Below are 24893 nucleotides of genomic sequence, written 5' to 3' on the forward strand. Positions count from 1 at the left end.
GTCTGAGACAGTTACCAATTTCAACAAAATATTTCCTGTCCTCCAGATAGGACTTGAACCAGTTTAAAGCACGACCAGAGATTCCCACCCAGTCTTCTAACCTCTGTAATAAGATCGCATGGTCAACTGTGTCAAAGGCAGCACTCAGGTCCAGCAGAACTAAGACTGTGACTTTACTTGCATCTGTGTTCAGGCGGATGTCATTTGTCACCTTGATCAGAGCTGTCTCAGTGCTGTGGTGGGGCCTAAAGCCTGATTGGAAATGGGTATTTTATATGAAGTTTTACTGTGATATAACATTATTTAAACCACAAGCTTATAGACACTTCCCATGCACTTAAGGTGGTTTTCAAACTTGCTCTGCAATTGCTGTTTTTGTAGTTATTTACTAGAGAAGAAATGTGTTGAATTTAGCCGATAGGGCTCTGTCGTGTCATTTCAAACTGTTATATTTTCATATTTTATCTCTCATGATGCCATCTTGATCAGGATGCCATCTTGAGACCTTCCTGGTTGAAAAGGGGAAAATAAATCCAATGAAAAGTAAATAATGTTTGAGTGTATGCAAAAACACAGAGGAACAATCCATTGTAAAGTAACTGATAACTGTATGTGCCAAAAATAACAAGTATTTTTACATTTGTGGGGTGAACCAGATGCTAATGCTCAAATCCAGCATGACCCACAGCTATACTTACTCTCTAATGACTACAAACACTGGCCTCCAAAGCATACAGAGACAGAAAGACAAATTTTAAAAAAGTTGAGACGTGTAAAAATTCGAATAAAAACAAAATGTGAAGGTTTAAAGATCTCATAGAATAATGTTGTATTTCAAACAGAACACAGAAAACATCAACTGTTGAAAGCGAGGCTAATTACTATTCACTGGCACTCACTGGAAACAGGTCAATAAGAGCACCTTAAAGAGGCTCTAAGAAGAAAAGATGGGCAGAGGTTCAGCTACCTGTCTACAAATTGTGGAACACTTTTAGACCAACGCTCCTAAATTTAAAATCGTGAAGCCTTCGAACAATCTATCATCCACCGTCCATAAGATCATCAAAAGATTTGGAGAATCAGGAGACATCTCTGTGTAAAAGGGACAGGGCAGAAAACAATAATAAATGTGTAATCTTCGGACCCTCAGGCAGCACAGTAACAACAGAAAAAATTCTGTCATGGAAATCACAGCGGGGGATCAGAGACACCTCATACTGCATCGATTAGGGTGCAATCCCAAATCCACTGAGTTGATGCTATAATAGGAGCCAGTTTCCATACATGCAGGGCTGAACTTGTCTATGTGAAATCACAATCAACCCGTTTAAGGCTGGAGTCGATGCTCGTAGACGGCAGGGTGGTAACTAAGTTTTCATGACTCCGCACTGAACAACCCATCAGTTTTAACAGAAGCTGCAGCTACTGTAAACATACTGTACAAAATACAAGTCACAGTTAGATGAGTCTGGGACAGAGGCTGGAATTGATTAGTGTTAGCGCTGATTGTATCAACGAGCCTGTTCTCAGTGGTCCTGATGAGTGATCAGAGCTCAAACTATTCGTGACAACAAATGGTTCGACGTTTCCAAGTGAGCGATTGTGTGGCTTGAGATTCAAGTTATGGATAAGACAGGCGTTTATACAAAGAAAAATCTGCGCCCAGACGAATCTGTAGATGCATGTAATCGTGTTTTCTGCCAGATAAAGTCTTCTGACGCAGGATCAGAGTTTTTTATTGAGGCTTGAGACCTCAGTCTGCTGTTTTCCTGGCCTGTAGCCACAGTTTTATTTTGCTCTTAACAGGCTGCGATCCCCCTCAGAATACAGAGCAATTTCCATCCCTTTTTTTTTTTTGGCCGGTCGGGTGAGTTTACCACCTTTTCTGTTCACAGTGGACCTGATTAGCGATCAGATCTCAGACTATTCGTGACAACAAATGGTTCGACATTTCCAAGTGAGCGATTGCGAGGCCTGAGATTCAAGTTATGCCTTTGTAGAAGAAGAGAACAGAGGAAATGTCGCACAGATATTTCAGCAACTGAACACCTTTGACGAATCATGAAACACAAAAATAACAAAGAAGATCTAGGGCTGTTCAGCTGCTGAAATCCTCTATCAGACGAGAATGAGACAACATTCCTCTCCCAAAGGTACAGATGTGTGCAGACTCTTGATAAAAGAAGAGAGGAAGATGCTGTGATAAACATGGACCGAATTTATTTGAGTCATTTTTGTCTCTGCAGTTAAATTTAAAATGCCTCACTTTCCCTCCTCACTCGTTTCCTGCTCCAATGTAAATAAAACATTATGACATTTGAAAATCACCACTTTCTGTTTTTATCTGTTTTTTTTAAATCTTTTTATTCGAACTTTTGTACAGCGTCCCAGCTTTTTTTGGAACTGGGGTTTTAAACCCCAGTCTCCACAGCAGATATAGATGGGACGAAAAGCAGAGAGCTAAATCCCTGGAAGGTTGAATCCCATTCATCCAGAAGATGTTTCCCTTTCTGGGTATTAATCTCCTGATCTACTCAATCAGTACAGACCTGATGGCCGTGAAAGTGAAATCATATGATTTACATTATGTCCACTCTTATGAAACTATTCAGGGACTGCTTTGTATGGAAGCGTCTGCTTCTCCACTCATTTATTCAGGCTTTATCTTTAATCTGCCACCTGTTACGGTGCAAAATGCTTAAAATGCACTGCAAGTGTTTTCCTGAAATTCAAACTATATATTGACAAGGAAAATACTGCCAAAATACAATTTATTGCAGGCATTAACTTCGAACGGCATTATGGCCATATTAGAGTTGAAGACGTTTAAAAGTTCACACATGGTTTGTTGCGTTTGCTGAGTCATAACCCAGTCCACAAACAGGGATCAAGTGAGCAAACATTTCAGGGAATTCAGTGAGTACAACAACGACGATGCGTCACCGAGCAAGTCGGTTGTCTGGTGGACAGCACATAAAGTTGTGGCTGCGGTGCGCAGCTGCCAGATGTGAGTAGAACTGCACGAGTCTGAGGCAGCGTTTGTACTCAACCTGCCCTGGATGAGTAAAGGTTGAAAAAACACTGCAAACGTTGCTTGGCACCGCGGTGTCTGCTCTGTCTTAATTCAGGAGGGTCTGCATTCCAAGTCCAGCACGACATGGTGAATGTGAGGTGCATATGACTTCACATGCTCTATGTGCTGGATGTTCGTCGACCACAGTGCACCGGTGATGTCCCTTAAAAGAGAAGCCACGTGGTTTGCCGTTTCAGCAGCCCAGGCCTTCCACACCTCTCTGTCGGCTTTCTTTTGAGAAACCCTCTGAGGGGCACCGTTAGCTGCAGTGCTCCGTAACGGTGAGGTGACGTTCTGATGGATGTGTAAAACGCCACCGGTTGCTCTCTTCAGCAGCCGGCAGGCGACGGGCCAGCCGTCCCCAGAGCTCGGGATGAGACCCAAGTTCACACGGTCAGCAACGTCGCACAGCTGGAGCTGGGGAAAGGAAAAACATTCAAGGTTGAACAGAGTAACCCGAAGATTAGTTTTAGATTTTCAAAACATCGAGGAGGAGCGCATTTGAGTCCAAATGTACAACTACAGGTGTGAAAAGGAGATGCAGACTAAATGATGGTCGATGGGATTTAAGTAATTTCATTCTAAACCTCTACTCAGGACTAAAAAGTGATAGAAATGCTACGGTGCCTCTAAAACTTTGTAGCCGCTTTTCCTTTAAGAAAAGATCCACATTTTGCTTTTTCTGCTGAAAGTGTTATTTACTTTTATAATGACAAAAGAACCAGACTGAACGTGGAATGAACCATCTACTGAAACCAAACAACAAGGAAAACATTCAAAATTTTTTTTTCAATTTCCGCACAAATATCTTTAGACTTAGAAATCGTGGCAGCCACCAACATTTCCATTCGTTGTTATCTGGCTGATTCGTTCCAACTACATGGATGACTTTTCATTGCAAACGCCACTTAAAAAAAAATGAAGAAGCTGAATTTGTTTGAAATTTCGTTCTTTAAATCGATCATAAACTTATTTTCACTGATCAGTCAGGGTGAGATTTATCTCTGATTCCCAATACGACCACTAGAGGGTGCAAGTGACCAGATGAAGTCTTGTTCACAGCATCTGTGGCATACGAGTTGGTGTTTTATATACGAATAGCTTTACTTGACGGTTGTCTCCTTGATGAATGGTGCAGCGGTCGGACGCGCCGTTCGCCTCGAGGTTTTTCTGTAAAGCCTCGACAGCGTCGGGGTTCCACTCACAGGCGTGAACATGACTGGCCTTCGCATGTACCAGATATGGAAGAGTGAAATATCCGATACCTGATGTGAGACATAAATGTGATCGTTAAACAACAATAAGTTTAATAACTCTGATTAGATTTAATCAGAATGCAGCTGAAATCAGAGATGCAAACATGTGTAAATAAGATACAGAGCACAAAATTAAGCGTTTGAAGTTGATTTGATGTATACTCTTAGTTCATGGATTTTAGGATATTTTCATCTATTTTTTCACATTTGTGTCTTTAAGTTGGTGCATTTATAAGAAGTGTCAGTAGTAGAAAGATAACTGTGCGTTACTCAGAAACTTTAACAGCATGTGGTTCAATTATAACCTCAAAAGAATAGAAATAAATCCCCTCACAGTCCCCTCCACATCACGATGATTCGGCAGCATTTAAAGTTGTCCACTGAGGCTACAGGACAGAATATGGCTGCAGCTCTCTGCCTGCTCACTTCATCAGGAGCATCAAAAAAAAAAAAAAGAAAGAAAGAAACTCACAATGTCCAAAAAATGTAATCACACTAACAAAAAATAAAATCTGAAACAGACGTTGTGGGTAAAGTTTTACGTCAATAAAGTTCAAACTGATTTACGGAAATATTCAGAAATGTATCCTCAGCGTTTTGAAACACGTGTAAAAATCTGACTGTGGGAACGTGACTGTTCCACTTCCAAACTCATTTCATATTCTCATTCAACAACTGGTGCGTCTCTTTAACTGCCTGTTTACCCTGGTCCCGTTTAACAGTTCAAGCATTATGGTCCTCCCCATTTTACATGTATCGGTCCTCATTAATATCATTATCTTAGTAGCTCCAAGTAGACAGTCCTGTTTGTTTATTATATTTACGCATTTATTTTCTTTCCAGCTTATGAGCTTGGGAAAGTTGTCGGATGCTGTGAGTACGCTAAGGAAGAGAGAATGTCTTCTTGTCATGGTCCATTATCCTTAACTATCTGACCCCTTTAAAAATCGAGAGGACGAGGTGAGGCGTTCGACTCCACATACCTTGAACTGAATTCACCTTTATAATAATAAAATAAAAGTAATATCGTCAGTCTGAGTTTTCGGTTCATTTTAAATTCACAAATCTAACCCCTGAACTTCTAAAAAGTGGCATTTACTGTGGGGCTGCTGCATTTTATTGTCAACAACTAACTACAGTGAGATGTTGAAGTGCAATGAAAGAGGGTTATAATACATGATGCTGATTTAATACCTGCATATAAATCCACAACAGTCTCTCCTCTGCAGTCAAATGCAGCCACTCGGAGCTTCTCTGTTATGTTCCCAGCTGAGAACATGCACTTTGTGACGTCAAACTCATAGCTGAAACAAAGATGGCATTTCAAATATACTTAATACATAATATATTTGTTAAGAACTCCTCCAATCAGAAAGCAGACAAGCAGCCAAATAATTGAGACTTACCTGATGCCGTTGTCCACATGTTTGACCCAGCTGTGATCCCCCAGCAGCATCGTCACCGCAGGAGACCTGAATCCATCTCTGGAAATCCGGCTCATCTTTGCCAGCCGCTTTGCCCCCAGTCCTTTGGCCACTACACTCCATAGCTGGTCACCTAATTTAGTGAAAAGCAAACAGATTTCCTTCTCACATATTTTGGTCCGTTTACAAGAAAGCAAAGTGTGTTTAACGCTTAGAACAGTACCAATTGTATTCCACAGTGGCAGGGTGAAACAGCCATCTCCCAGCAGGATGAGGTCTCCGTGCCGCTGGAAGCTGCGAGGGAGGTCTGCCCTGAGCTCCTCCATCCATCTTTCACCGTGAGACTCCAACAGCTCCTGGAGCATTTTCTCCACTTTATTTCCACCTGGCCTCCCTTTCTGTCTCTTTGACTGCAGTGGAGACTGTGGTGAGAACATCAGGAGACAGAAAACACAAGTGAGCGCGTCAGTTTAGTGCAGTGTGCCGTTGATTTAGTTTCATTCAGCTGTCATTTACCTGACTCCAAACTATTTCACAAGGACCTGAAGGTACTGTGTTTCGGAGTGACTGAAGATCAAGTTGTGACAGACAGGATGGTAAAATGGGCAGGAGGACTGTCCCATCTGAGTCTTTAACTAAACCCAAACAGTGGTCAAAAGCTTCCCTGGACTGAAGGCATCTCCTGCAAGATCAATCAAATGCGACAGGTACAGTATTACATACAAAAGAAAACACAAAATTCAAAGAAACTTTCTGTCCGCTTTGCTCTCAGTATTATGCTAACTGCTAGCTGGTTTAGCACAAACAGACATTAAGGCTGTAACTGCACGGTTACCTGAACTGCTGCGTATGACAACAAGGGACACGAAGACAAGGCACGGCATCCATTTTTATAAGCAGACAACCTATTTAGGGTTTGACGAGTGCTTACTTATTCACAAACGAAATGTCAAGCAGCTAACCGGTAGCTTGTACAACGCAGCGGGTTTCCAGTCGGATTATTTTGATGAACGGACACGAACTAACGTTTAGTGCTGCAGCTGTTAATATGGTTTAAACTAATGGTGTCAAATATTTATCTCCCCGAAAATAACCGTGGCTTTATTAAACTACGTATTTATTGGAGAAACAGCTTCAGGATACATTTCTTAAGGCACAATTAAATTATTATCGGTTTGGACAAGTTGCTCCCTGATGCCGACAGATGGAGACAAACTATTAGGGAGGTGAGTGTTTGTGGCTGAAGTAAAATAAAGCTGAAATTCAACCCCTTGACAAAAAGGATTTAATCACCACATTTCGAGGATTTGCAGATTTTGCTGAGCAGTTGCACCGGCGTGGTTTGTATGGCTCTAATAAAAGAGCTTTCATCGGAATTCAATGGAAAGGATGATCAACAAGGATTCAACAAGGTAAGTGGCAAAAGATGCTTGTTCTTAGTCAGCTGTGTCTAAAATTTTGAGCAAAACAAACAAAATGTGAAGGTCGTGAAAAGGTAACATACAGGTTGATCAAAGAGGATTTCAAAGCATCAGGACGGGAAATTTAAAGCAATCTGACTGAACCTATAAAATGCAACAGCAAAAGAAATGAAAAACAGCAGGAGTCAATATATGAAGCCAAACATTAAGAAACCAGATGAAGGACATCCGGAAAAGCCAAATGTAATCCTTCACTAGCACCTAAACAGAGGAAAACCAGGTTACAGGGGATTAAAGAGAAGCTGACTGTTGATGATTTGATGAAATTGATATCCGGTGAATAATCACCAATCTGCTTTAGACAAGGACATGATGCTGGAACTTCAGTTTGGTGCAGGTCGGATTAAACATATCAAGATGACCGACTGAAGAAAACAAGCAAAATTCCACAATCGTTAATGATTTTGGGTTGACGTAAAGTACCAGGGGAGATAGAGGCACAGGTGGGCTTAGAAATTTTGGACAATTTTTTTCATTTCTCATCGATTAAAATGAGAAATCCTCTCATTCGATGGCGATGATGTCATTATTCAGGATGATAATGCGTCATGCCACTGAGCAGAGGGCTCACATTTTCTTTCAGGAAGGACATATCAACTTTTTGATATAATCCGTCGGTCCTATTAAATAGGTGGTCCGTGGCGTAGTGGGTTGAGCAGGCACCCCATGTACAAGAGGCTATAGTCCTCGCTGCAGCTGGCCCCAGTTCGAGTCCCGCATCGGACAGCCCTTTGCTGCATGTTGTTCCCCCTCTCTCTGCCCCCTGCTTCCTGTATCTCTCCACTGTCCTATCCAATAAAGGCATAAAAAGCCCCAAAAAATACTTAAAAAAAAAAAAAAAAGAATATTGTTTCAATTAGGGAAGTTCAGCGAATCCCTCGAAGAGTTCATGCTGTCATTAAGCCAGAGTACTGACTTTGTTTTTTGTTTTTTTATTCCATAATTTTCCCTCCATTTGATCTGAAAAAAAATCTGAAAAATATTCCAACATTATTAAGATTACTCCAGATACGTTTGACAAAGCCAGAATGTTTATATATTAGATAACATTTCTTGCCTATCTGTGTTTGGATTATTTTTATATTAACTAAAAAAGCTGAATAAACATCCTCCAAATGGATGGAAAGGATCAGTTAATCAAGTCAGCTGACTGCATGCAGAATTATTCGGTTTTTATCTTCTGATTTATATATTATTGTTAAACAGTCCTCAAACCTGAATGTTAACATAGGAAAAGTGATTTTATTGTCTCTCACAAGAATGAGACAACTAAAACAAAAATGTTGAATAAAGTTCTTCCAACTTTTGCCTGTTTCTGATCTATTTTTGAGTTGGAAACGTAACCAATAACACACACACACACAAAACCCTCATTAAATAACATTTTTTGCTTGTCATAAATACCTCCATCCTGAGATCATGTCAGTTCCTTTGATCCATTACCATCAATCTTTGCTAAGGAAGCAATCCCAGCTGCCCAAATGTTGATCTTGGTGATGTATGTTCTTCCCTCTTTGTTAAGTTTCGCCCTTGAAAAGTTGGCCAACATGGACAGATTACAGAGGGAATTATGAGGATGCCAGTCTTGTTCCAAAAGTATAATTATGTCCGTGTCCCAGGAAAACACAAAACAACCTAATTGAGATGCAGAACAGATGCAAAATGACAAACATGTAGCACTTAACAGCTCTGAAGAGATTCAAAATGATCATAAAGAGACAGAAAATGATGCAAAACAATTCCAAGGTACACAGCTGGAGCCTGTTGTGCATCTCCCTTCTGTTTCACAGTATGTCTGCGAGGGCAGGTCGTAATCCAGTCATCTCTGAGGCATTTTCTGGCTCACCTTGGTTGTATTGATGAACCATTAACCAACTTAAAGATCATGGCCTTTTAATGCTTTGGAGTTCTTCTTGTACCGCTGGTTGGAGAAAGAATCTACAAGTGACTGGCAGGGGTTCATTAATCTGCTCCATCAAGAGTCCCTCGTTCCATCCGTCCGTCAAACCTTTGAAACATTTTCTGGATTTTGGTCCAGTTTGATGCTTCTTCAGCTCCTGTTTTGATCTTCTTTATAACGACAATGTCTCTGCACGCTTGGAATTGGTTCCTTGTATTTTTATTGCAATTTTTCTGAAGTCTTATGCAGAAAATTTGCATCTCTTTGTATTAACATCATTACATGCTCACTTTTATTCTTCTTTTTCTTTGAGCAATTTCTGACTTTTTTGTGTCATCTCATTTATTTCTTGTTCACCTTTTGAAAATCAGACTGCTTGATAATTAATAATGAATTATTCTCCCATCAGGTGGTGAGTTCATTTCTTTGGGCCACAGCCTCCCTCATTACACAAATAAAAATCATCTTAAAAAGATTAAATATGATAAGAATTTGAGTTATGCGTTTTGGAGTTGGAAACCACTGAAATAATGAGAGTCAGAATACTAACCTGCATTTTAATAGTATGTGAATGTGTTGAAATGGATTATAAGCTCATTATTCAATGAAAAGATACATCGGAGAGTCAAATTTTTTCAGTCTTATGTTGCTTAAGAAATTCATTTTCATGATCAGAGATTAGTTTTAGTTCAAATGTCATGTCCTCGATGTTACACCCAAAATCCTTCATAGTTGCCCCTTTTTTCCATAAATTGAATTGCGAGGCATCTTTAAAGATTTGGTTCTGTTTGTAGAAGACTGGTTTGAATCAGAAAGACAGATTTTATGATAAAGTTACTAATCCAGGGGCCAGGATGTCTTGACTTTTGATCGCGGTATGACTCGGAAAAAGTGCTGTATCTTAGAGTCCCCACGATGCAGCTCGTAGGAACTTTCAGGCTTTCAGTTCAAGTCAAAGCAACATCTGACATGTCATGTATTAATAATGTCCTCCTCTGAGGAAGATGTAAAGCGGCAGGGATCCTGACTGAAGGACACGTACTGCACAGCAGATTTTATTTTTATTTTTTTATCTGTGATGTGTAACATTATGACAGGATGAGAGTGAAGGATGTTTGGTTCACTCGGTCTGTTTATGGTTCAGCCTTTGTGTCTCACTGACTCATATTCTTGTCTTTGTTTAACTAAAAGGAGGTGATATTTGCTCTCTGACTGAGGTGAGTCAATATTGAACCATCATATTGTCCATTTACCTAAAGAGGCATGTGTAGCCAGTGGAAAGTCATTGCTAGAACATATACAGGAATATTATAAAGATAAAGAAAGAATTTGAAGGCTGAGAAGGTAAATAATGATCAGTAACAATCCGGTACTGGAAGACTCCAACATTATGACATCATTATTCAGGAAATTAAAGTAAAATGAAGACCCTGGCCCCTTTGAGTTGAAGAACTTTGAAGAAAGCTTTGGTAAAATTCAGTATACAGTCAATTAAAGATCAGGAATAGCACCAAAGCTCATGGTTTAAAGATTAAAGCTGGTTAGGGCTGAGCGATAAAATTAATTGCCATTGAAGATGATTTGTTTTTATGAAAATTGTCCTTTTTCCCCTTTAATGAGCTCCCACCACACTCTTCTTGGACTTCTTCTTGGTGCTCCAACACACCTGATTCAGATCAATGCCTCATTAGCTGGTTTGTACAGAATTTAACAATCTTTTGAAGACGTCCATTTGATCTGAATCAGGTGTGTTGAAGCAGGGAAACATCTAAAATCTGCAGGACAGCGGCCCTCGAGGACCGGAGTTTGAGATCCCTGATATATGAGATTAGGGGACATACAGTTCATACATGCATATATGAGATTAGGGGACATACAGTTCATACATGCATATATGAGATTAGGGGACATACACTGAGATCCACATCATAAGGTACACCCTTAAAGGTGAAATGACTGGCAGCAAACTGCTTCTGACATTTGATCTTCACTTACTGGTATTTATTTATGGTATTGCTACAAATACTGCAAAGAATATTTGGAAGATGAAAATGTCTCTTTAGATTACTGCATGTGGCATCAGCACGTGTCACTCTGGTTTAGAGTCAAACTTGGAGGCTATTTTTAATTCAGGTGCAGTCCGATAATGTTACGAAATCATCACTGGAGTTAATCCTGAGATTCATGTTTGATTTTTTTAATTTATTTTTTTCCTGTAAAAACATCTAAAACACACAGAACAATATGTGTGTATATATATATGAATATAAAACAAGGCAGAAGAGTTCTAGAGTGCAGGATATGAATATAAAAGTAAAAAAAAAACAGGAGAATGAGAGTACAAGATGGAGACATGATGCAGAATAAACAATAATAATCATGATAAAAGAAAAGACCTCTGCAGTGTTTAACCACTGCTATCTTCAGAGGGTTTTTTTTTTCTTGGTGGCTAATTGTCAATTACTGTATTTAATTCATACATTTCCTCTCGGTCTCCTCCTATGGGCGAGCAATTCATTACAGTGAATCTGTGTCCTTTGTTCCTCTCTGTTTCACCTGTCCTGGCCCTTTAAGATCAGACATTTCCATCTAGGCGTGTTTCCTGCTGCCATTGACTGAAACTGAGAGCTGGCATCCTGCGGGGAAAAAAACGCACATATTACAGCCTAAAACATTCCCGTCCACACAGGCGATTATTTCTCTTTTTCTAAAGCATTTGTATTTATTTGTTTGTTTTTAAACTCAAGCAGCAACATAGGCACTGTCAGGATTCGGAAGCTTCATTTATGATTTTTTATTTTTTATTTTTTTGAGATGATATGAATGTCGAGCACTCAAGGTCTAACAGCCACGACTGGATTTTCTTGCCTCTGCCGGGAAACATCTGTCGCAATCGTTTGGATGGATTTCTGATGATTTGCAGCCCTGGCCGCATCGTGGAGGGATTAGGACTGTTGGAGCAGAGGGGAGCCTCACTGTGGGAATGACATGCTGCAGTAAGGACGGGAAATAATGGACCAGAAAACACTCATGATGTGAATGCGACACCTTAAACCGAACCAAAATGCTTCCAGGTCGTCTTTTTGTGCGCAAGTCTTCAACATCACCTCTGTCCGTCTTCGCCTGAGCGTCGTTGTCCGCGTCGTTTTTACATCGGAACACTTCAAATTAAGCCGAAAAAAGCGCAGAACTGGGGGAAAGGCACCATGTCGGCGGTGATGATAACGAGGAAGGTGCGAAAATGGGAGAAGCTGCCGGGAAAGAACACTTACTGCTGCGACGGACGGGTGATGATGGCCCGGCAGAAAGGGGTCTTCTACCTGACGCTGTTCCTCATCGTCGGGACCTGCTCTCTGTTCTTCGCTTTCGAGTAAGTCCTTCCACGAGCCACAGACCACATCACTATAATCACCTGCCTCAGAAAGTGCTCATTATTAGGATCCGAAGAGCTTCTCTCACTCCCAAAATCCAGCCTGTTTCTACAGAGGCTGGCGGCGTGTCCAGTGCGCAACCCTGTCCAACATTTACCACATTAAGAGCTCCATTAAGTCCAATTATCTGCAGCAATATTTGATTTTTATTTAGATAAGGGGTTACTTACGAGTGTCATTGAGTCTTGTTGCAAACAGTTTGAAGACATTACATGGGCTCTGGTAATCATTTTCTGACATTATGGAGATCTTAACGAAAGAGTTTTCTAATCTTCATAGTTGTTCCAAAGGGTGGAGCTCCAACTATTATGGGTCTGGGAGTCATATTGCTGATTAAAGTGTGAGACAGCTACAAAAGAAAAATATCTTAAACTTAAAAATAAAAAAAAGGTGAATGTGTTGGATTTCTCCTTTTTAATAAACTAAAGGCAGCCACATATCCAAAGCCAGGTTATTCCAACTGAGTAATGCAACAAAGAAATGAGAAGTCCTAACATTTTCTTTTTTTGCAGGAACGAAGTTGCATGTCATGTTTCCAATCCAGTATTGAGTCTCATGTCAATCATTTCAGTTGTGAGAAATTTGTCTACGTCAGGTATAGTCAGTGATTTTTTTTTTTTTTATTTTATTTTATTTTTTTATTTTATTATTTTAAAATTTTTTAAAATTTTTTAAAAGAGTTTTAAAGAGGTGCTTCTTGTGCTGTTTCACTGCAGCTCATCTGTAACCTCGTGCGTGCGCATGGCCTTCACTTGCAACGAGGAACAAAAACCTATCTTTGATAATTCCAGCTTCATTTATAGGGTGTCAAAGTTTACTCCCTGATAGAGAAGGGGGTTTGTGACTGAAAACATGCTGAGCGGTTTAATATTTCATAACTCGAGCTGTCCAGCCTGCTTTACCTGCTTTGAGATGGGGAAAAGCTGCCTTTTTTTTGTTGTCTCAGCAGTTGTGTCCGGCCTTTAGTTTATTAAAAAGGAGCAATCCAACACATTCACCTTTTTTAAAAGTTCAATATATTTGTTCTTGTAGCTGTCTCACACTTGAATCAGCAATATGGATTTGTCCAGTGGGCTTGTTGTTCCTGAAAACACTGCCCACCTGCTCAGATGCATCATGCAAACCCCAGTCCTGTCAGTTCAGGCTCTACATTGTTTTTTGTTTGTTTGTTTTTTTTAACAAGAAGAACGTGATGCGCATAAATCAGTGCTGCTTCCACTTTCTGTCTCACTTTCCTTTTTTATTTCCTCTTTATTCTTACTTAGTCAGATTTGAACCAACACACTGGGCTTGATGATTTGGCAAAAAAAACAAAAAAGCCCTGTAGTGCAACACGGTATCCTTTCTTGACTGTGGGTGTGTATGCAGCTATTAGGCCAAATCCATTTGGAGCCTAGCCGAGAGGAGAAGTAGCTGCTCTCACATAGTGCTGGGTGCTTTCCATTTATCTGTTAATGGCCTCCCCCTTTCCTTTGAGCCTGGACAGAAGGAGCTGTTGTCCTGTTGGGAGCACAGAGCAAGAGAGATGATGCTGCTCACGCTGAGCATCAAGAGCTCCGAGGAGGCATGGTGATAATGGCTCGAGGGTTGTAATCCTGTATGTTCATATTACAGCGGAACTTAATTACATCGCGTGGTTGGGAGGGTATATTGAAGTTGAGATTGGGCTCAGACAACATGGGGGCGATTGTCAAACTTGCCATTACATAGCAACTAGATATGGATCTGATTGAAACCTCTGCTTGAGTAAAAGGCTTCTACAGGAAAACTGCCCAAATGTGAGTGTTAAAACCATTAAAAGCTGGCTTTTTAAAACTATCAGGACTGTAACAGACCATTGTTTTCATAATTTATCAACATAATGATATATATTTTCTTTTATTACCAATTATAAATCCCCATGGCCCAAAATAAATAATTTAGATGGCTTTAAAAAAAAAAAAAGAAGAAAAAAAAAGATATTTTCTTTAGCTTAAAACCCAAATTCACAAAGGTTGGAACGCTCCTTAAAATAAATGAAAAGCAGAGTGCAATGATTTGCATAGTAATCAATAGTTTGCTTACAACAGAACACAGAAAACATGTCAGTTGTTGAAAGAAACATTTTACTCTTTCATGAGACATATTGGCTCGTCTTTAATTTGTAGGCAGCAACATCTCAAAAAAGTTGGAACAGGCCCATGTTTCCCACTGTGTAGCATCCTGTCTTTTTTTTTAACAACAGTCTGTAAACATCTGGGAACTGAGGAGAACAGCTGCTGGACCTTTGGGAGAGGAATGATGTCCCATTTTTGTCTGATTATAGGACTTGAGCTGCCAAAGAGTTCTGGGCCGTCTTTGTTATATTTGTTTTGGTGAAAGATCTGGACTGCAGGCAGGTCTGTCCAGCACCAGGACTCTTCTTCTATGAAGCCGTGTTGTTGTAATGGATGCATTAACGTGGTGAAATATGCAAGGCCTTTCCTGAAAAAGATTTTATCTGGAGCACATGTTGTTTTAAAACCTTTATATACCTTTCAGCATTGATTGTTCCTTTCCAGATGTGCAAGTTTCCAGTTTCATAGACACTAATGCAGCCCCGTACCATCAGGCTTTTGAACTGAGAGCTAATAACAAGCTCGATCCATGATTTCTAAAAAGAATTTCAAGCCTGAATTAGTCTGACCACAGAACAGTTTTTCCACTTCGCCTCTGTCCATTTTGAATGAGCTTTGGCCCAGAGAGGACAGCAGTGTTTCTGGTTCATGTTCACATGTGGCTTCTTCTTTTCCTGACGGAGCTTTAACCTGTGGATGGTACAGTGAACTGTGTTCACAGTCAATGATTTCTGGAAGTGTTCCTGAGTCCATGCAGTCATTTCCAGGACAGAACCAGGTCTGTTTTTAATGCAGAGCTGCCAGGGGGCCCGACGATCACCCATTATTGATTTTCTGCCCTGTCCCTCGCACACAGAAATGTTTATAAATTCTCTGAATTGTTTGAATATTTCATCATCTCCAGTACACAATATCATCAAAGTTTTCTCAATTTTATATTGAGGAATATTATTCTGAGATTTCTCCACAATTTGTAGACGCAGTTTTTTTTTTTTTTTTTTTTTTTCCAGACTTCTGCACCTCTGCCCTTCTTCACATCTGAGAGAATCTGCCTCTCTGAGGTGCTCTTTTTATACCCAATCATGCTACTGACCATTTGTCAGTTCACCTAATTACTTTCAAGCTGTTCCTTCTTTACAGGTACACTTAGGTTTCCAGCCTTTAGTTGCCCTGGTTCCAACTTTTTGGAAACACGTTGCTGCCGTCAAACTTAAGATGAGCTGATATATTTTCACAAATTAATCAAATATCTCACTTTAAACATTTGATATGTTTTTTGTGTCCCCATATGAGATCATTGCATTCTGCTTTTAGCATCCCAACTCTCAAAGGAAATGAGAAAATCCTCATAATTGAAAAAAGCAAAGCCAGTAGCTTAGCTGTACATCAGCCTGTCAAGTGCTCCACCACAACGCTACAGAAATAAACGTAGGACAGACATTTCTACTGAAATTGCTCCTCTGGGACGAATAAAGTTGTTTGAATTTGAATTACAATGAACACCTCTTACAGTTCTTGTGAAAATGCTTCCTTATGTTTCCCAGAAATGTAAGACTATTCTGACCTCTATGTGGTCTAAATTGATCATTCAAGACTCGTTTTCACTTTCCTGTTCTGAGGGGAACATATCCAGTTGAAAATAAACCTGAAACCTAAAAAAAACACAGACAGCAGGAGTTTGGATTGGTGCAGTAAACGCTCTGACACCACTGATGCCGTATCAGCCGGTGCCGGTTACAAGCGGTCGAACAACCAGATCCAGATGGAGCGAGGTGGAGACGGTCTTACAGCCTCTTTTTTTAGGACAGTGGTCTTAAACCAAATACTGGTCATTACAGTGTTATATAGCATACTTATGTGGAGCTAAAGTTTAACTCCGGTGATGCCCTTACTTTTACTGTAGCGGCACCGCCACAGTGTTATCTGTCAGTACTTTGGTTTGCGAGCTGAACATGACAGACATTACACCTGCTTCATATCAGCGTCATGTGTTAACATTAATACACACTAATCAAACACAGCAGATTGTTTCACACATTCTGTGCTCAGGATGAGTTGGAAAAAGGAGTTTTCTAAATTACAGACAATCATTTTGTGAAATTAATGTCACTGGACTAAGCAGTAATCTACTCATTACTACATTTATTGTTATTATATTGTATTATGGTTCCAGAATGATGCCATCGTTCCCAAACGCTGAGCAGTGGTGATTCTGGTTTATCAAGAGCTCGTTTTGTTGAAAGTTTGCTGGACACTCAGGATTCATCTTACTGATGTGGGCTTAAGGTTGAGCTACTCACTGCAGCGTGGCGTCGATGGGAGAACAGGGAGGGCAGTGTCCTGCCGTGCACGGCTCACATCCAGCACACATCTCTCTGTTTTCCCCAGCTGTCGTCAGAGCGTGCCGGGTGATGTCTCCGCGCTTTAAATTGTTCTAAATTGCGGAAACGAGCGTCAGAATACACAAGTGGAAAGAGTCATTAGGAACATGTAAACAGATTAGTGAAGAGCTGGGCGCAGTCCCACTGTTGTCCTGTTGGTTTCAGCTTTCTGCGACTGATCCTTTTATCCTCCCTATTAAACTGTCTTTTACATGTTATCTGCTGTGTACACAGGGCCTTGACACGTATGCACCTTTGAAGGCCACTGAATTGGTTGTTTTTCTGTCTTATTTAATTCTTTTTGTGCAATACGTGTGTGTATTTGCATGCGGATAGTCGCCTATGGAGCTTGGATGGAGGAACAAGAAACTGGAACACAAGTGCAGCGTGTCATCTGTCTCTTCACGGCAGGACACGGCATATGTGCGCGTAGTGAGCCTGGTCTTTGTGTGTCTATGCTGCGTCTGGTGATGCTCAGTTTGTCAAGCTGATAAAAATGCTCGAATCATCTGCGTAGATGCGTCGTAAAGAAGGAGTAGAAGCGCAGGGCTGTGCCCTCGGAGCGAGTGGCTGCAGTTGGAGGAGATCTTGTAACCGACCCATGAGCCTCCCTCAGTGTATGACCCCACCCTGTCTCCCTGTTAAGCCAATCAGGAATCAGCATCCGGTTGAGGCTAAATGAGCTATAACATGATTTATGCTCTATTCAGAGCACATGCTCCATTTACAGTAACAGTGATCGGCAGGCTTTGTTCTCTGGAAGCTTCTTGCCAGGAGGTGAGAGCTTCTTTCTGTGGAGGATGAAGCGACATATTTTTGCCCACATCCTGTTACAGGGATGGACTATTTATGTTTCTTTTCCAATAGTCTGGTTCAAAGAGATGCTCCGCTTAAAGGAGCATTTAGAGGTGGATTCCTCTTCGATCGTGCTTTTAATTCACTAATCATGTTTTTTAGCTCTAATGTCAGATTACTCAAGAGTCTTAATATGAATTCCTGAATATTCCATGATGCAACAGCTGTGTTCATGGCTTTAATCCTGGTAAAACATCTGTGATGTTGCCTCTGATGTTTGGTCCCAATAATATGGCATTGCATAACAAAGAAGACTGATTCTTTGAAACTGTGAAACATCGGGTCCAAAGGGCACAATCTGCATCATTCCAAGGATAAATATAGTTTCTGGCAGCAATTTGAGATGCAGCATAAATGTTTTATCTTATCTATAATGTTTTATAGATACGATGTAAATATTACCTTTTGATTTTCTTTTTTTATATGCATATATATCTTTATCATGATTCATAACAGGAGGGGCGTGATTACAATTGTAAAAAAGCAGTTTTGTGTTACCTGCTGCAGAGGAAAGCTTCAAAACTCCTCAGATATTTAGTTTCTGTCCGTTAAAGGAGCGGGGTCCCAGCAGAGCTCCTTAGTTTTTTTTCTTTCTTAGTCACGGTCCACTGATGTTCGTACGAGGGCTGGTACTGAGTCCCACTGCTGAACTGCCTGCACAGTAAGTGCATAATTCATTTGTAGTATGATTCATGCAGGATGGAAACAGCTTGCAACTTTTAAGTATTAATAAAGGGAGGACTCTAGATGTTCAACCAAAGTGAGACGTCATGAGTCTCCATAAGTGACATGACGACATATTAAGTCTTGCTGCAGCAGTTTTATTGCTGAGACATTTGAAGTGATTTTAATTCAGTGATATCCACTCTGATAATCCTCTGGATCAAAGTCTCCAGCACAGCAAGCATACCCCCAGTATACTGAGCAGGACTCGCCATTGATTCAAATAATCATTGACATAAAATAATTTTGATGTAGCCAAAAATACCCTTCGTCAGAATTTAATTGTTATAGATTGTATGATCGTGTTTTTTTCATGATATTTTATTATTGATTGTAAAGCCAAGCTCAACTTTTCTGGCTTTTACAGCTACAGCAAGAAGCAAGTTTATTTATCTCAGCCAAGAGACTGAGAGAAGCGGCACACCTGACTCGGCACACCTGTTTGAAAGTTACATAATCTGCCTAACAACACCAGCAAAGCTCATAAAGCAATACATTTACAAGAGTTTAGCACATGGCTCTTCATCAAAGACTGTTGCCTTTATATGATTACATTTATATTCACACACACAACATATAACATGCTAATTGGTGAATTTTATCTAAAAAGGCAAGAAGGATTTGACTTTAGAAAAGAGGCAGCGTATAGGTGATATGCGAGTATAATCTGATTGATTTCCCCTGGGAAGATTTTCCCCTCATGGTCAAACGGCTTGATTAAATCCAGTTTTTCTGCTGCCTGTGTGCTGGCTGATGAAGCCGCAGCGTTCCTCCACCAGCACCGCCTCACTCCTCAGCAGCAGAGGAAACTGTCACGCCCAGAAAGGACGTGACCATCAGGGGTGCTTGATGGGAAGTGATGATAGACTGTGACTCAAATGCCTAGTGGTCATCATTATGGGAATTACACACATCGACAGGCTGCGTTCCCTCAGCCTGAATCCTGCTCTCTGCTGTCTCTGTACACCAGAAAGCAAATGTACTTTATACAGGAAATATCTATTGATCTGAACTCTGCCCCTCGTTTCCATTAGTCGGAGGGAGGCACTGCAGAAAAACTGCTCAGACGAGTCCAGCCGGTGTTGCTTGTTGTTGTATCTCATCATTGCTCAGGTATGCTGACACGCCCTGTTTTGTCCACACTTGGTGTGAGTAGACAGAAGGACTTTGTCATGTGTCAACTGGCGCTGACTGGCATTTATTCAGCCACGCAGAAACGTGTTTGAGTAGCTGATAAGAAGTTGTCACTTGACGTGACAAAAACTCAAAGATGATTCCGTGAAAAATCTGACAAAACACAACTTTAGAAATTCACGACTTACGGCAACACACGGCACTGTGTTTTTGTTTTTGACTTTTGACAGTTTTCAGCTTTGAGAGAATTTGACTCTCATGAAAAATTGATTACTGTTGTTCATATGGGATAAAACTCCCTATTGTCAACTATAACATTATGACCATGCACCTGCCTGGTAAGAGAGTAGGTCCTCTCCCTGCTGCCAAAAGAGATCTGACCCATCAGGCCGTGATCTGAGGATGTCCTGGAGTGTTTGGTCCCGGGACATCAGGAGAAGATCCTTTGAACCCTGTGGATTGTTGAGTGGAGACTTTGTGGATCGGGCTTACTTCCCACAAAGCTTACTTATCCCACTGGTATCAGGGGAGTTTAGATTCAGTTTGAACTCAAACATTTATGGGACTTACTGCTGTCCTGCTGGGGTTGGCTGTTACTGTAGGGAAGGTAGTTTAGGTAAGTGGCAAATCTCGTGTTAAATGCAAGGATGTAGGTTTTTGGTCAGCTGATTCACATTTAGAAGATGTAGGATAACATAAGATAAAACCCTCCACAAAAAAACGTGTGCACTCGCCCGCATGTATTGAGGACATGAATGCGTATTATAGGAATGGAAACAACTTTCCAAATTGTGTCTGACGTGACAAAGATTAAAGTGACACGACTCTGGTCTGAACCGGCAAACAAAAAGCTCATGTGACTGGCTGGCATCTTCCCAGATGTGAGCTTTCTCCGTTCCAGTGAATGGAAACCCAGCTACTGGATTTAAATATTGCGAATGATCGATATATCTGTCCCACATGGATGGTTAACTGTGGTTAGAATGGGTCGTCCAGTAACCGGAAGGTTTGCGGTTCAATTCCCACTCTTGCCACTCAAAAAGATTGGTGAAACTGACAGCTGGAGGGTTGTGCATGTGTGTGTCAACAGGTGCCAACCTGGATGGGTTAAAAGCGGAGGACAATAAGTCTGATCTTAATCTTCGACCTCAGAAAGACGAGGCAAATTTAATTATATGGCAAAGTTCAACAACAAGGTGTTTCACAGTGCTTTAAATAGAACATAAAATAATTAAAAAGTTGAGCTGAGTGAGAGGTATAGTGCAGTGAAAGTTATTAATTAAAGTCCTTCACTTAATTAAATGCAGTGGTAAATGGGAAAGTTCATAAGGTTTTATTGAGCAAGATGTTCCCCATATATGACGCATAAAGGTTGAAAGCTGCTTCTCCGTGTTTAATTCTAACTCTGGGGACAGAAAGCAGACCTGTTCCGGATGTCCTGAGATGTCCTAAAGGTTTAAAACGTACCAGATCTGAGGCGTACTTTAGCTCCAAACCATTTATGCTTTAAATCTGTGTGGAAAATTTAAAAAAAGATTCATCTTTTGGCCAACCACCAGTTGATTAATTGGCAAAATGAGTTGTTTAAGCTGAACCGTCTTGATTAACTTTAACAAAAAGAGCTTATTGTAGAGATATAACATCCTGATTATTGCGTGTGGGACGTGATATGCGTGACATGCAATACGAAAGATATTGTTGTTCCAGGTTTGAAACCGTCCCGCACCATGCTGTAGTACAACGTTAGTGCTGCATTATGAAAATATGATCTCGGCCTCGCGGTGGGAATGGGAAAACACAGTTTAACTATTAATAACTGCATGGTGAAGGCTTTGATGCTGCTCTGCTCTGTTGCTGCACTTTAATTTGCACTGCAGCTCACAGCTGTTACTGAGCGGGTTTGGAGGAGCCCTGCTGGCCCTGTGCCCGAAGGCTCGACACACTGAGCTATGCTAATGTTTCTCCGCTCTTCCAGAAGGCGAGGAGAGAGCGGCATGGTGCGGTGTTGTTTATTCTCGGAGCTGACTTTCAGAGAAAGGACAGCTCTCATCGTTCATGGCCTCATGCTCCGAGCGCCGGTTCAGAATATGTACGGTTGTGTCATGGCGTGCCCTCCGTGCACAGGCTCTCACTAAGAAGGCTCTCGCTTGGTCTGGAGTTGTCGTGTATTGCTGAGATGCAAAAATAGGAAGTTTATTTTCATTGTATTCTTGTCAAAGGATCTCCCATTAAATCTGAGTGTGCACTGTCAAAAAAAAAATTGCATGCTCCAAGGTGAAGCCAGATGCCTTGTTTTTGCCAACTAAATGGTCAAAATGTCACACTTGATATAAAAGAAAACAGGGTGTTTGACATTTCATAAAAACTGTACGAACACATCCCTCCACTGACATGACATCATCTTTATCTGTAACCCTCTTTTGTAGATGTCCGTACCTGGCTGTCCATCTGTCCCCTGCCATCCCTGTTTTTGCGGCCCTGCTCTTCCTGTTCGTCATGGCCATGTTGCTGAGGACCAGCTTCAGTGACCCCGGGGTGCTGCCGCGGGCCCTTCCTGAGGAGGCCACATTCATTGAGATGGAAATCGGTGAGTCGCATGTATAAACACATCGATCTTTCAAAGCATTTCTTTTCCACTTGCAGCCCCCTTTAAAAACTGTCTTAATATCTTTAAAAGTAATATTCAACAAATGAAGGACAGTCAAAATCACATAATCAGATTATTTGAGTTTTAACACCATAAAAAAATCGGCGTTAATGTGTTTAATTTTCCCTGTATGGGTGGGGTTTGATCAGATTTGATTGTTTCAAATGCAGATGTGGTTTGAAAGCAACATGTCAGTGTGAGAATAATCATGTGGATCTGCAGCTCTGCTCAGTTTTATGAAGCTTTGTAGTGAGTTTTTGCTCATTTAGCAGCTGTCTGAACCTGCAAATTTAAAGTGTTGGTTCTCTGACTCCAAACTCACCGAGATCTTTTTGTTTTTTTATTGGCAGCAGGTGGTTGTTTTTAATCGAAATGACCACCGCAGAGCTATTTGCCTTTGTGTATTTAAGGTTTTCTTGTAAAAGCAGAAGTTAGGGAGGCGGTTCACCGATTGGGGGGGGGGGAAAAAGCCCAGTCTGCTCTGATTGGTCAGCTCCAGCAGCCAGATCAGACTTTGCCTATCATTCAGCACCAGCTCTGTTGAAATTTGAAATAATTAAATTTTTCAGCAGTTATTTAGAATGAAGAAGGCATTAAGAACAGTTTTAGATTGTTTTTATAGGAAATGAAAAATTCCAAAATACCACATACTGGTGTATTGGTCACATGTATTCAAGAAGGCCATTTTGGGACCAATTTTACTCACACTATATCACTGCTACTCAGATTATGCACAAATCTACCTGTCCACTAATAACTTTCTTCAGTCAAATGAGACCTAAAGTGGTTGTTTATGCTTCTCCTTCTGGTTTTGCATTTAATGCTCCTGTTATTTTTCTGTGATTTTGATTGCTCAGTTTTTCCTGGGTTATACTGCTTCTGATCAGCCTTTGCTTTTTTGTTTTTTGGGTTTCTTTCTTTACTGTGTGTTGATGTTGTGTGCAGCTCTTTAGTCAATTTTGGTTGTTTTAAATTTTGTCTTATAAATACATTTGAATGGTTGGTTTAAAGATAGATAGCTGAACATGTGTTATTGGCCAGTTGTAAGCTGCATTTAAGATCTAAAGAGTCGTATGTTTCCACAAAGAGGAGTGTGGATTTCACCTACATTTATCTGAACACAAACATGATCTCAAATCACCTCAATTTTCTTCTTTCTTTTTTTTTTTTGCTGATTCGGACAGAAATAAACAATAACTGCGTTAATCACAAGTGTGCTTCTCCATTTCCATGGTTTTCTAGTTTTGCCAGTGATGTCTATTAATGGTGCAATTATTCACAAGCTGCCCCAGAAGTGTCAGTCACGCACATCTCAGTGATGTACTGAGAGCTTCTAAATAGCATGTGGCCCCACCTCATCCGGTGTCCTTGAAATGTGCAGAGCTACATTTCACTATTGGTGCTCGTGATACAGGCAACGGTCCTTTATCTACATCTATTCAAATGTTAAGTCAACATCAGGATGCATGAGTGTTACAGTCTGTGAGCTCTTACAGCATCGTCACCTGAGAAGCTGTCCCAGCGAAATGACATCCAGACATGTTGGCCGTAAATTAGGCGGAAACTTTCCAACTGGAAGTATTTAGGAATAATAAATATTTCAGTGTACTGGTAATCTAAGCAGCAAGCAGGCAGCTTCAGTCCCGCTGAGTTATTCATATTTGTTGTGATTTACGTCGTTGAGGTTGAATTCCATTTATGTATTTGTCTAAAACTGTGTGTTTGCTAAGAGAGCATTAAAAAAAAAAGCCCTTTTTTTTATTTTTATTTCACTCTGCAGCATTTCTGCAGCATCCACCCTACCTCGTTACCTCCCCCTGTGCTACTCTTCAGTACTTTGTCTCTGTTAGAGATTCACAGCATCCATCGCCCATCACAGAGTGGAAGCGTGGGTGGAGACTGGTCTCCTGCTCACGGCAGAGGAGGGCTGTAAAAGCCAGGCTGAGGCTCCTGGTCCTCTGAGGATGAGTGAACTGCCTCATTATGACTGTGACTCACTCTGCATGCAGAATGACGATGCCTCTGTAGTTCAGCTTTGAACGTGATGACCCCGAACGAGAGCGTACAAGTCCTGCACAGAGCGAGCATGTTGAGGTCCCATCAGAAATGATCTTTTGTCAGAACTCGAGCAATTAATAAGTTAGTAGGCTGATAGATTCGTCAGAAATTCTATCAATAAACTATTTTGAAGATTGTTTTTTTTTTTTTTTGGTTTCGGGAAGTTTTAAGAAAAAAATTGGATCAATCCACATTTCTAACCCCTGCGATGTGATTGCTGTGTTATTAATAGTGTATGTGATGGTGTTCTTAGTGGTTGGGGGAGTTTGGAATGACTGCACAGCCCTTTTTCTACCAATAAACAAGCTTTGTAGTTAAAGAAGTTCAAGATGCATCCACTGTGTAGAGAAATGAATCCAATATTTTCATCAGATATAAAAGTATTAGCGTAGGTTATAAAAACAAAGCTCATTGCATGTTCACAATTAGATTTG

General features: G+C 40.7%; 2 protein-coding genes and 1 long non-coding RNA gene across 5 annotated transcripts in view; 1 reads left to right on the plus strand and 2 right to left on the minus strand.

Annotated features, from left to right (window-relative positions):
* Positions 1–2771: 2771 nt before the first annotated feature.
* On the minus strand, positions 2772–7020 carry tyw2 (tRNA wybutosine-synthesizing protein 2). Its single transcript, XM_075480698.1, has 7 exons — positions 6589–7020; positions 6270–6435; positions 5977–6175; positions 5736–5886; positions 5524–5633; positions 4181–4338; positions 2772–3490 (listed from the first exon to the last, which is right to left on the minus strand). Exons 1-7 carry the CDS (start codon positions 6639–6641, stop codon positions 3125–3127), a joined length of 1203 nt encoding a protein of 400 aa, XP_075336813.1. The 5' UTR covers positions 6642–7020; the 3' UTR covers positions 2772–3124.
* Positions 7021–11239: 4219 nt separating this feature from the next.
* On the minus strand, positions 11240–12962 carry LOC142397908 (uncharacterized). 3 transcript variants are annotated; one of them, XR_012772736.1, is made up of 4 exons: positions 12736–12961; positions 12407–12647; positions 12003–12109; positions 11243–11770 (listed from the first exon to the last, which is right to left on the minus strand). It is a non-coding gene; the product is annotated as an uncharacterized LOC142397908 (long non-coding RNA). The 3 variants fall into 3 exon arrangements; XR_012772737.1 differs by having other exon boundaries at positions 11240–11770; positions 12003–12546; positions 12736–12962; XR_012772735.1 differs by having other exon boundaries at positions 11240–11770; positions 12003–12647; positions 12736–12962.
* Positions 11733–24893, plus strand: part of zdhhc9 (zDHHC palmitoyltransferase 9) — a 28366-nt gene continuing 15205 nt past the window's right edge. The window contains exons 1-2 of the mRNA XM_075481719.1: positions 11733–12504; positions 22181–22341. Coding sequence (XP_075337834.1) covers positions 12341–12504; positions 22181–22341 — 325 coding nt within the window. The 5' untranslated portion in view covers positions 11733–12340. The remainder of the gene's footprint in view (positions 12505–22180; positions 22342–24893) is intronic.

This window comes from Odontesthes bonariensis, chromosome 13 (assembly GCF_027942865.1).
Source record: "Odontesthes bonariensis isolate fOdoBon6 chromosome 13, fOdoBon6.hap1, whole genome shotgun sequence".
Classification (NCBI taxonomy): Eukaryota; Metazoa; Chordata; class Actinopteri; order Atheriniformes; family Atherinopsidae; genus Odontesthes; species Odontesthes bonariensis.

Bases quoted from the DNA above. Each gene is read 5' to 3' on its own strand.
- tyw2 (XM_075480698.1), bottom strand. From the start codon at position 6,641: ATGGATGCCGTGCCTTGTCTTCGTGTCCCTTGTTGTCATACGCAGCAG. The intron at 6,176-6,269 runs GTAAATGACAGC...TTCTCACCACAG, and splicing joins GTGAAATAGTTTGGAGTCAG to TCTCCACTGCAGTCAAAGAG. The intron at 4,339-5,523 runs GTATTAAATCAG...GTCTCACATCAG, and splicing joins TGTTGTGGATTTATATGCAG to GTATCGGATATTTCACTCTT.